General features: G+C 40.9%; 1 protein-coding gene across 2 annotated transcripts in view; it reads right to left on the bottom strand.

Annotated features, from left to right (window-relative positions):
* lonrf2 (LON peptidase N-terminal domain and ring finger 2) overlaps nt 1-12,801 on the bottom strand; it is a 130,083-nt gene that overhangs the window by 6,847 nt on the left and 110,435 nt on the right. Inside the window, exons 11-12 of one of the 2 annotated variants that reach the window (XR_004564754.1) lie at nt 8,949-9,098; nt 3,934-4,192 (exon numbers count right to left, since the gene is read on the bottom strand). Coding sequence is in view for 1 of the 2 variants with exons in the window: in XM_034186124.1 (XP_034042015.1) it covers nt 4,034-4,192; nt 8,949-9,098 (309 nt within the window). In the remaining variant the exon portion in view is untranslated. Of the gene's footprint in view, nt 1-3,666; nt 4,193-8,948; nt 9,099-12,801 lie in introns of those variants that run through there. The other variant, XM_034186124.1, reaches the window with a different exon arrangement.

Below are 12,801 nucleotides of genomic sequence, written 5' to 3'. Positions count from 1 at the left end.
ATATTTTAATCCTGATTTGATTAAGCATCTTTATTCAATTTGAGACAATGAAATTATGCACCTTAACATTTGAACTAGGAGGTGAAAAAAGAAGGGCAGGGAGAGAAGTGTTTTCAACCTCATCACTTTCAATGGCCACCCATGGAGAGATATCAGGCATGGAGTCCAATTTATACACAGTCTGCCAATAAACCATCACCATGCAGATTGCTGCCCAGTAGTAATGTTGAAAGCTGGGCAAACCTAATCCCCCCATCGATTCAGGCTTGCATAAATGATCTTTAGTTATTATGTGGGCTGTATAGCCCCAGATAAAGGGAGAATTATTGAATCTACTGATTTGATGAGTTGCTTGGTCAAATAAATGGGCAGGTTTTGGAAAAGATACAAAAATTTTGGAAGTGAACCATTTTTATTGCATTTAAGATCGGCACCCAAAACCATAAATTCACATTTCTGCCAATTAATAATGTAGCCAGGAATTTCTCCAAAAGATTTCATCAATTCTAGTAAAGCTGAAACCGAGCTTTCAGGTTGAGATAAAAAAAAAAACAAAAACAAAATAACTACATCGTCTGCATACAATGATATGGAATGATCAACACTTCCCAACTAGACTGGATTAATGGATGGGTTATTCCTAATCGCTATGGCGAGGGTCTCAATTGCAATTGCAAAAAGCAGGGAGCTTAGAGAACAGCCCTGACAAGTGCCCCGATGCAGAGGAAAAGACGTTGATCGTTCTTGGTTGAGTGTTTTGTTGAACATTGTTTAGTTGTGTGGACTTTGTTTTTCTATCTTGTAAATATGTAGTATAAAATCACATGCATTGCATATGTATGTAGGTATGTGTATATATGTATGTATCTACACTAGAGATGTTTATGATGATGGGACTTGAGTTTGTGTTGTGTTAAATGTGTTTGTAGCATGACCCAAGCAGAGGGTCACCCCTTAGAGTCTAGTCTGCTTGAGGTTTCTTCCTCAATACATCGGAGGCAGTTTTTCCTTACCACTGTCGCCTGTGTGCTTGCTCTGGGGGTTGGTAATGAGTATATATGCATGTTTGTATGTAAATAAGGGGTGGGCGTTTATAAGCTTTGCTTTTGCTCACCCCCTTTTGGTCACACATGTCACTGTGGAATTGTCTTGTGTATCAGTTTTTTGTTACTGTTGAGTTTGTGTGCCAAATAAATTCATTCATTCATTCATTGGTTGGTAAGAATGGAAGATGATAGCCACATTAAGTTAATTTATGTCTTCTCATTTACTCCACTTATAATGGCAAGTTTAGCATAATGGACTCAAGTTTATATGTTTTCAAAATGTGAATGTAAAGCTATCTATTGTCTTCACTAATTGTGAGTCGAAATGAAGCTTATCTATAAGGTGAGTTAACTGATATTCAGTTGAATTAACTCACATTTTCAAGGCAGCTTGTGAATTTCAGTTTTTACAGTGTACCAACACTTTCAAATTAAGTGGACTAGCAGCCGCACGGGGAGGGGATGGAAGCATTGCCTCGGGGCCCAGGTCTGTATCCAGACACTTAGTCAATGGTACTCCTAAAAAGTAGGGTGGGGGAAAATTAAATATAAAATGATTTAGGTTTTTCCTATAGCCTATCTGAGAGTGCCATCTTCCTGATGATAGCCCCGATGTGCTTGTCCAACTCGGACAACTTTTGGGTGTCTGCTATTCCCCCTCATGTCCACTACATCTCCCATCGGGATTTTGAGATGGGTTTTTTGGTGTCGGATTTTAAATCAAACCATTTCTTTTTCACCGATTTCCTGCAACAGTATATCCACCTCTGAACTGCCACAGTTCTGTTTTCTCTTTGCCTGCTGCTCTGACACTGATTCTCCTTTTGCTTTTGGCATTTTGCTTCATCTTTATGAAATCTTGTCTAGCCACAGCCATGCAGTTCTATGCCCTTTTATGGGCATTGATGGGCTGTTACTTGCGCTAATCATATGTTAATTAGGCTCACCAGGCACTCGTTTTCAGTTTAGGAGGAGACAGGATTCATCAATTTAAGTATACAGCTGCGAACAATCCTGCAGTTTAAGAACACGTTGATGAATCTGTTGTAAAGTTTTCTTAAGAACCTTCTTAAGGACAGCTTAAGAATGAGGCCCATTGTTCCCCGAGCTTTGTGTTCCAACATGGCAAATCTGACTGCTTGTAATTCATACCAGACGTGGTGCATCCAGAAAGTATTCACAGCACTTCACTTTTTCCACATTTTCTTATGTTACAGCCTTATTTCAAAATGGATGATTTTTTTTTACTCAAAATTCTACTCACAATATCCCATAATGCCAATGTAAAAAAAAAATAATTTTTTTTTAGATTTTTGCAAATTGTACATAAGTATTCACAGCTTTTGTCCTGAAGCTCAAAATTGAGCTCAGGTGCATCCTGTTTCCACTGATTACCCTTGAGATGTTTCTACAGCTTTGGAGTCCGCCTGGGGTAAATTCAGTTGATTGAACATGATTTGGAAAGGCGCACACCTGTCTACATATAAGGTTCCACAGTTAACAGTGCATGTCAGAGCACAAATCAAGCATAAAGTCAAAGGAACTGGTTGTAGACCTCCGAAACAGGATTGTCTCAAGGCACAAATCTGGGGAAGGGTACAGAAACATTTCTGCTGCTTTGAAGGTCCCAATGAGCACAGTAGCCTCCATGATCCATAAATGGAAGAAGCTCGGATCCACCAGGACTCTTCCTAGAGCTGGACACCTGTCTAAACTGTGCAACTGGGGGAGAAGGGCCTTAGTCAGGGAGGTGACAAAGAACCCAGTGGTCATTCTGTCATAGCTCCTGCATTACTCTGTGGAGACAGGAGAACCTTCCAGAAGGACAACAATCTCTGCAGCAATCAGGCCTGTATGGTAGAGCAGCCAGATGGAAGCCAATCCTTAGTAAAAGGCACATGGCAGCTTGCCTGAAGTTTGCCAAAAGGCATCTGAAGGACTGTTAGACCATGAGAAACAAAATTCTCCATAATCTGAGGAGACAAAGACCGAAATCTTTGGTGTGAATGCCAAGTGTCATGTTTGGAGGAAACCAAGCACCATCCCTACAGTGAAGCATGGTGGTGGCAGCATCATGCTGTGGGGATGTTTTTCAGGAACAGGAACTGGGAGACTAATCAGGATTGAAGGAAAGATGAATGCAGTAATGTACACAGACATCCTGGATGAAAACCTGCCCCAGAGCACACTTGACCTCAGACTGTGACAATGGTTCATCTTTCAGCAGGACGATGACCCTAAGCACACAGCCAAGATATCAAAGGAGTGGCTTCAGGACAACTCTGTGAATGTCTTTGAGTGGTCCAACCAGAGCCCAGACCTGAATCTGATTGAACATCTCTGGAAAGATCTGAAAATGGCTGTGCACCAACACTCCGCATCTAACCTAATGGAGCTTGAGAGGTGCTGCAAAGAGGAATGGGCAAAACTGTCCAAAGATAGGGGCACCAAGCTAGTAGCAGCACCATATTCAAGAAGACCTGAAGCTGCAATTGCTGCCAAAGGTGCAACAAAAAGTATTGAGCAAAGGCTGTGAATACTTATGTACATGTGATTTTTTTTTTTAGTTTATTATGATTATTTTAAAATAAAAAAACCTTCTTCATGCTGACATTATGGGGTGTTGTGAGTAGAATTTTGAGGAGAAAAAAATGAATTCACCCCATTTTGGAATAAGGCTGTAACATAACAAAATGCAGATAAAGTGAAGCGCTTTGAGTACTTTCTGGATGCACCGAAGATCAGAGGTCACTCTTTGCACAGACATCCATTGCATTAATGACCTGAGTGAGAACACAGGCGGGTGGATGGAAAGAGAGAATTATCTTCAAACCAGCTGCCCAGTCCATCGGACTTTGTCAACAACAACTGACGCATTTTCAGACACTCAAGAGCATGGGAATAATGTTTAAAGGAGTGAGTGAACACATTAAATATAAGTAAATAAATGATTCACTGAACTGCCTAAATGCCCGCGTTTCTGGTCATCACCGGGGCCTCTTGCGTGTGACAAATATGAGGACCCTGCGGATGGCAATGAGTCTGTCCTTGAGGGAGGTCATGGCCAGGATGGTGAGCTGTGCTCGATTTTCCAGTGGAAGGACAGCAAGCAGCCACCAGCACCAGGCTGGTCCATCAGGAGTTCCCTGTATGATTGAAAATGAGACCATGAGACAAACTGTTCATTCCTTGTATATTTGTAAATAAAATGTAAATATTTCTGCTGTGGTCTATTTTATGTTCAGAAGGAAACCCTTGGTCAATCGTATCATATAATTCAGACTTTCAGACCCGAGATTGATTAATTAAATTGAGACTGATTGATTGAGACTGATTAATGTTTAAAGCTAGCTTCGCACAGGAGCCACACAGCCAACCAGTCCCGCTTTACGACAACTGTCGTAACAGCCAGGCTTTGAGTGGCATTTATTTTCCTCGAAACACCGCAGATCAGAGGAAACTGATTTGTATCTGTAACACACAGATCAGTGTCCACGGACTTATAAAACTTGCATGATGTCATAAAAAAAGAGAATGCTTTGCGATAAACATTTTAAAAACTCAGTAACGATCACAATTAAAGAGTACAACACTGACACTCCCGCACCCCTCCCCATGATGAAATCCACGGAATTCCGCGGATCCGCAGAGTTTTCACAGCCCTGAGAATATGGTGATCCACAGTATCAAATGCAGCACTAAGATCTAACAGCACCAGAACTGTAGTGGTGTCCGAATCTATTGCAAGCAGAAGATCATTCAGCACCTCAGTGAGAGCCGTCTCTGTGGAATGATATTTTCTAAAAAAAGACTGCAGTGGCTCAAAAACATTATTCTTAGTAAGGTGGACCACAAGTTGCTGTGAAACCATCTTTTACAGAATTTTAGAGCAAAATGATAGATTTGATATTGGCCTATAGTTTTTCAATGTACTAGGGTCAAGATTAGATTTCTTAAGTAATGATTTAATCATTGCAGATTTGATACATTTAGGAACAGATCCAGAGGTTAATGACAGATTAATAATTTCCAGCACAGTCGGCCCAAGAGTGGGCCACAAGACCTTAAACAGTTTTGTTGGTATGGGATCAAACAAGCAGGTTGTGCTTTTAGTAGACATTACAAGTTTCGTCAGCACACCTAGTGAGATACTATCAAATTATGTAAATATAGGTAATACCTCAGTGATGGCACCCACCTCAATAACAGGGTGTAGTGGCTGGGTTAAGGCATGCTGGGATATGTTTAACCTAATGTCATCTATTTTCTTCTCGAAGTAATCCAGGAAATCTTGTGCTGCAAAAGGAAAGCGACTTACAGGTGGTTGTCCATGAATAAGTGTTGCCACTGCATCGAACAAGAACTTTGAGTTATGCTTGTTTTTGTTGATCAAATCAGAGTAATAGGGCCGCTTTGTAGCCAGCAGTACTTATAGTCTAAGATAGAATCACGCAACGCGAGGTGGGATACTTGTAATTTTGAACTACGCCATTTTTGTTCCAGACCTCCAGCCTTATGCTGGCGGTCACGCAAGTAACCACTGAACCAAGACTGTGTTTGGGGGGTCTGGGTTTAATATAGGTGGAGCAATCATGACAAGTGTAGTTTTGAGGGCTGAGTTTAAACTGTCCACAAGACTTGTCTACTGATTGGGCATTTTCCAAACGTGAAGCAAAGATATCAGGCAGTCTAGCTTCAAGTTCAGTCATATTTGAGGAGTTAATGTGGTGCCGCAATGATAAATAAGGTTGCTGTTCCACTAAACACTGCAACAAAACTGTAAACTTAATAAAGGAGTGATCAGAGACCACTGATGCAAGAGGCATGATGTCAATATTCGTGAAAGCAATACCGTGTGCAAGAACCAAATCCAGAGTATTTCGATTAATGTGTGTCAAATTCTGAATGCATTGCTGGAACACATCCATAATTTCCATAAATGATTTGCAGTGACAAAGTAATACAGCTGATTTTCATTCTTGTGACCTTGGCTGAGACTCTGATTCATGCGTTTGTCTCTTCTAGATTGGATTATTGTAATGCTTTATTTTCTGGCCTGCCGCAGTCTAGCATTTGAGGACTTCAGTTGGTACAGAATGCTGTTGCCAGACTTTTGACACAAAGTAGAAGACTGAAGACCCACTTTTTTAGACTGTCTTATCATTCATTTTTTAATCTGTTTGTGTTTGCTTTGTAATTTCTTTTTATTCTACTGTGTTTTATCTTTTTACTGTGCTTTTCTTGCTTTTAATTTTGATTTTAGATTAATTTGTGTTGTCGTGAATTATGTGAAGCGCCTTGGGGCGACTTTGTCCTGAGCTGGTGCTATATAAATTAATAAATTGAAAATTAAATTGATTGGCAATATGTAGCATCGTGGGCAGAGCGGAGAATCAGATGTTCAAACAAATTATGTTTATGACCCCCAACACCTGATAAACTAAACCTAGATTTGTGTAATAAGAGCAACACCCACACCTTGCTTCACATCACAAGGGCTGTGACTAAACGTGTACGCTGTCAGATCCGCACCGAGATACCCCGTGCTGCAGGAGGCACCTGGACCAGCTCTCCGTCACAAGGGTCCGACCCGCAATCCCCCAATGGTATTACCGGGCAGGGTTGATCGAAGGCTGTTTAAGCTGGTCCCGCTGAAGCTGGACTCACACCCCAGCCGAATAGCCTTCACTGGGACCAGGATATGAGCCGACCACGCCCGTTAACGGCAACTGTCCTCTAAAGGATCGGAGCTCTTGGAAGTTGCTAGATTTATATTTTAGTGATCCGTACAGCGGATCTCAGGGATGCATTCATTTCATTATACTAGACCAACCTTTCAGAACTATTTGCTGTTAAACACCTAGTCACTTTACTTTTTACACCCTGCGAAGGTTCAATAATCTACTGTCCACAACCAACACTTTAACTACAGGTTAACTGTGTACTGCAGAATTGGCTAGTGCTAGTAAGCAGTTTAAAATAATTTTCACTGGATCACTTTTTGATTAGATCGGTTAAAATAAGGAAGAATCACATTAACAATGATTAGAATAATGATTCAATAATAACTGGATACATTCCTGATTATAAAATTCTAAAGCTGATTACTCACTTCGCCGGGTGAGATCTCAATTAATTATAAAGATTGGGAGAGAGAGGGAAAGTCCACTGGCCACGTGGGCTTATCCTTTGTTGCCGAATCGTGATCCTCTTCTGGTTACATCCAACTTTGTCCAAAGTATTTATAATCAACAAGGATCCTAGTAGTGGTTAGGTGGTCGAGGAGAGAAAGTCTTCAATCTGAGGATTCCATCCTGGCTGAGGGGTCACTGGTTATCTTCCGTAGCCTGATCCTCTTTAGCTTCTTAGTATTGCCAAGGTGTTGTCTGAAGTCTTACTCTTATGTTAAGTGCGCCAAAAACTCTCTCTTTTTCAGCTGATAATATCCCGGGATCAGCAGCTTGGAGGGGTCAATCCTGCAGCCACTAGATCCAGAGGAGGACAGGAGAGGAATAACCCAACTCTGCTCTGTTTGTCTGCTTTTATACCCATATTCCAGTGGGGTTGTGTTTATTCTTATTTGGGCATCAGTTGGTATGATGTCCTCATCTGCTGATGTCTCATATTTGGATATGTCTGGGCAAGTTCAGCTCACATGACAATGACTTCATCCAGAATGACTTCATCCTTATTTCACAATTTTACAGGCTCAGTTGGACTATTTCTCCCCCTCTCTCCTTCTGTGTTACCAACTTCCCCAAAGTTTTCAAAACCAAATACATTCTTCCACATTAATATTTGAACTTTTCTCAGTTCCATCATTATACATAACTCACTGTCAATTAATAGTAGAGAAGCTTGAATCTTCGACTGGACTGGGTTGCTTGACGCGAGGACGTTTCGCTTCAAATCGCAGAAACTTCCTCAGCTAAAATTCTTGCTCTGGAAGTCTGACTTCTGACTCTTGTAGAGACGAATAAACAGAAGCCAACAAAAGCTGGAGTTTTTTTGTCAATTAATAATCACAAAACCATTAATTAAAATATCATTAATCACATTCAGTTGAATCCTTTTCAATACATTCTTTTGAATACATTTTGTGACTACATAACGGTTCAATTATCCTGTGTTAGTACAACATTACATGATACTGGAATTTCCCTTATGATTTAAATGAAAAGTCCCAGTCTCTCTGTGTTCAGCATGGAAAGCACCCGGCAAACTCCTCTTGATTTCTGCACTCTTTTCAGCTTATTGGCAGAGGTGATTCAACCTTTCTTGCCAACGCCAGTGGCCAGGCCTCATTTAAGGGGAGGACATCAGTAGGTTTCACATAACCCAATCATATCTAAGTGGTGATCCATAATTAGATCATTAATCAACAGTGATTTTGAGGAAGTGATCTTATGTTAATGAAACCCAGACTAACAATGTCAGTGGGGTTGACAACTGGACTGTTTGAAATTAGGGGTGATCCTAGAGTAGCATATATAAGATGCCTAGAAGTAGGTTTAGGTTTGAGACATTCCACTCGGGTTGTAGGTAGCAGACACCAAATATTTGATATTGCTGGAACAGCCAGCGGGCCATCCTCAATTTCAACATCATCCAATGTAGTAAAGGGTATTAAGTTTACAAATCAAATCCCTCTATGATTTTTATGGACACGTCTGTGGAAACAGACCACAGTCTCAATTGGACAAATTTCCCTCCCTGCCACATAAACTGCACAATCACCAAGAGTGGATTTTCTGCACTAATTTCCCCACGAAGCTAATGGATTCCACACCACATTTGTCATAAGCCTATTGTTACTGATGATCACAGTAAAATTGTTCACAGTGGTCCAATTCTGCAGCAAGATGTAATGAAAGTTTTTGTGTTGACATTTGTGGGTCTGACCTGTGGGTCGAAGTCTTTGCTCGGAAGGCGTCCAAAGTGGCTGAGAATCTGGCTCTTCATATTGTCTTTCAAGGATGTGAACCAGCTGTTGGCCTGCTCATACACAGAGTCGTGCAGCTTCAGAAGCTCCAACAGGTTGTCCCCATCCACCTGATTGGACAGAGAACACATGTAGCCATGTCATCATTTATACCCCGTCACACTAGAACACCGTACAAACTGACATTCAACATTTGAACTGCACTCGAACACAGCATTCCTACAGCAGTCGGCACATCTGTGAGTTGCTCATGGTGGAAAACATTTGAGTGGTGGTGGAGTCAGTCGTATCGCATTCTTACTGCCGTAGGAATGATAATTTAATGTCAGTCATGATGCAATTCGACTTGCAGTCAAACTGCATTCATGCTGCATTCAAATTCCTTGGACAGCATTTGTGTGGCACTTACAGAAATATGCCAAATTGGGACAGCCAACATGAATGTAGAGAACAGACACTCTGCTGTTGTGCTGCATTTGAACAGGGGAATATTTTTATGGCGGGCGTACTGTTGTGTGACTGCTTTGCTTGCTTGGCATACAAACTCGCAAACGAAATGGCAATCCACCAGCATTCGGAGGAGTCTCATCGCGACCTGATTGTTCCCCCGATGAGCCAACCCCCCATAAAAGCAGTACCGCATTTTTGATTCAAGAGCGCAAAGAGCGCCACGTTTGGTTGCTTTGCAGTGGATGGTGGTGGTGATGCTTGCATAATTGTTTTTTTTCCTTAAATGTGACAACTGTAGAGAGTAAACTGAGCGACCTTATGTCAAAAACTGATTTATGGCCCTGTCAGCCAATCAGAATCGACAACGTCACTAAGCCCCGCCCTTATGACATCACAGCCAATCAGAATCAACTATGTCACTATGTCCTGCCCCTAAGCCCCGCCCCTTATGACATCACAGCCAATCAGAATCAGCTACGTCACTAAGCCCTACCCCTAAGCCCTGCCCCTAACCCCGCCCCTTATGACATCACAGCCAATCAGAATCGATTACGTCACTATGTCCCGCCCCGCCTCTAGTCCTGCCTCCAAGCCCCGCCCCTGGCTCCACCCCTAGCCCCACCCACAAGCTCCACCCCTGGCTCCACCCCTAATCCCGCCCCCTAGAATATCCCCTAACCCCGCCCCAAGCTCCGCCTCCAAGCCCTACCTCCCCTCCCACCCGGGTCTAATATTTTAATGTCATTTTATTTCATGAATTAAAGAATGATTAAAAAATACCTAGATCTTTTTTAATGTATTAAAGAATCAACTAATTCTGAAATAATTAAACATAAATCAGTGTCTAATATTTAATAACCCTTTAATATTTTTTAATTCTTAAATTAAAGCGCATCCTTTTATGGTTTTTAATTCCTCAACTAAAGAAGGATTTAAAAAAATACCCGTATCTTTTACACAATTATGGGAGGTTTTCTTCAGTTTACTGATTAAACACGAATATTTTAATACCCCTTTAATATTTTTTAATTCTTAAATTAATGCGTCTCCTTTTCTGTTTTTTTAATTCTTAAATTAAAGAAGGGTTAAAAATAACCGTCTCTCGGCTGTAAGTCTTTGCAGCAAGACGGTCAAATACCCACGCATAGAGCTCCTCACGAAAACATGACCCCACGGCTGTAATACCTGTTGCAGATGCTAGCTGTGTGTGTGTGTTTTGGAGCTGTGTGTGTGTGTGTGTGTGTGTGTGTGTATATGACCTGCGCAGCGGGGGTGTCACGCCGGATGGTCTTTTATAACATAGTAGAGAAGCTTGAATCTTTGGTTGAAGCTTGAATGTTTTATTACACCCGATTTCCTGATGACGGGGTCGTTCGCTGGGCTTGTTTGAAGATGGAAAAACAAAGCTTATTCTTAGTCACGATAGATGCAGTTTCTTTTAAGATATTACCCGGTCGATCAGGGACTGCGGGACACCCGCTGATCGGAGATGCCGCCCGAGGTGATGAAGGCGGCAAAAACAGTTTCTTCTCCGTCACTCCCGGCAGGGTAAACATTTTCTTTGCTCACTTGTATTGCTGCAAGATCATGCTTTACCACCTCATTCTGACCAAGAAACATCTGAAGTGGGTCAAAAAAATAACAAACTGTTCTTGAAAGCAGCTTTCTCCTGGTTAGTTTTTAATACACCCTGAAGACATCAAGATTCTCTGATCAGATTTCTTGGGAGACTTTCCAAAAGGGAGACATCTATTCTTTTAATATGAAAATCAGCCGTCAGCATTTTATGTCAAGTGTTCCCTGAAAATCACAGATAACTGAATGACAGAGAACTGAAGCAACAACTTTGAAGTTTCAAATAAAACGGTTCATCAGCATTTTCTGGTTTATCAGAATCTGAATCAGAACAGCTTTTAATGGCCAAGTATCCACAGAATACATGGAATTTGACTTTGGTTTGAGTCGCACTCTCTCTGTGCACTGTAAATGCATGCAAACATACAAATGAATTAAGTTAACCAGACTCAGTTTTCAAGCTGTAGCTTCAAGAAAATTAAGTTGACCTGAATATGATGAATGAACAAAACTATTTTGAGAATTAAGCCGTCACTTGCTGGATGCTCACAGTAAATACATTGCTGTAATTTAATTTTTTCAGTACAGCAAAATAAACAAGTTACTGTAATCTAGATTTTAAGTTTGAGTACTGCACACTCGCAATAATTAAGGTAATCAAATCTGCTTCAAGACAACATAAATTACTTTGTAAGGCAGCAAGTTTGCATTTTTTTTATTATTTTCATTTTTAGTAAAGTCAACTTATTATATTTTACAGTGTAAGGCATGTAGAAATACCCTAAACAGCGAATAATCCGCAGTAAAAATTGTACAACGTGTTTTTAAAAACCGCTTGTAATTATGAACAAACTAGTTTAGCATGTGCATTTGTTCAGAGCGTATAATTATAAATCTCAAGTCGTTTTAACGTGGATAAAGATTTAAATGCGGTTGTTTTACAGAAGTTCCACGGAAAACACACAGAAGATGTAATTTTTTACAATTCACACGCCGTATCTTTGATAGAAACAGTCGGTGGTCATTTATTGAGAAATCTAACTGGCGGAGGGTTTTACGCTTTAAACGCTTATTTGGTTGTGAAAAGTTCCACAAAAACTTATACTTTTCGAGCTGATGCTGACTGTTTGCATAAATCTTTGGCTGAGTGGGGAAACGTCTGACATTATATAGCCAATATGTTTTTTTTTTCTTATTTTATAGTAAGTCCCTTCGGCTGCTCCCTTGTTTGCACTTGGGGTCGCCACAGCAAATCCAAGGTGGATCTGCATGTTTGAATTGGCACAAGTTTTACGCCGGATGCCCTTCCTGACGCAACTCCACATTACATGGAGAAATGTGGCAGGGGTGGGATTTGAACCCAGAACCTTCTGAACTGAAACCAAGCACATTAACCACTTGGCCACCACCCCTGCCTTTTTTCTTACTTTATGGACCTTTAAGTCATATTACTAAATCATTGTTTTTCTTTTTTTCTTACCTCATGAAGGCGACTCTCTCTCCAGCTCCCCATGTCATCTAATAACCCTCTGGGCTTAATTTGTCGGCCTGAATTCTTCTTCTTCTTCTCGTTAAACCAGAATAAACTTTTTATGCATCGCAATTATTCTCTCTCAAAAACATCCATTAATACCAGTCCAAAATATCCTCGAACCTCCGGGCATCTTGCAGGAGCGACGGTCACGTCTCGCCACAAACTGAAAGATGCGACTTATTAAATATTTATCCTACACTTTAAAAAAAAAAAAAGTCATGATGTGATTTTTTCTTCTTACCGTGTAACACGAG

The sequence above is a fragment of the Thalassophryne amazonica genome, chromosome 14, assembly GCF_902500255.1.
Source record: "Thalassophryne amazonica chromosome 14, fThaAma1.1, whole genome shotgun sequence".
NCBI lineage: Eukaryota > Metazoa > Chordata > Actinopteri > Batrachoidiformes > Batrachoididae > Thalassophryne > Thalassophryne amazonica.
Note: the sequence above shows the minus strand (reverse complement) of the source record. Positions and strands in the feature narration are given on the sequence as shown.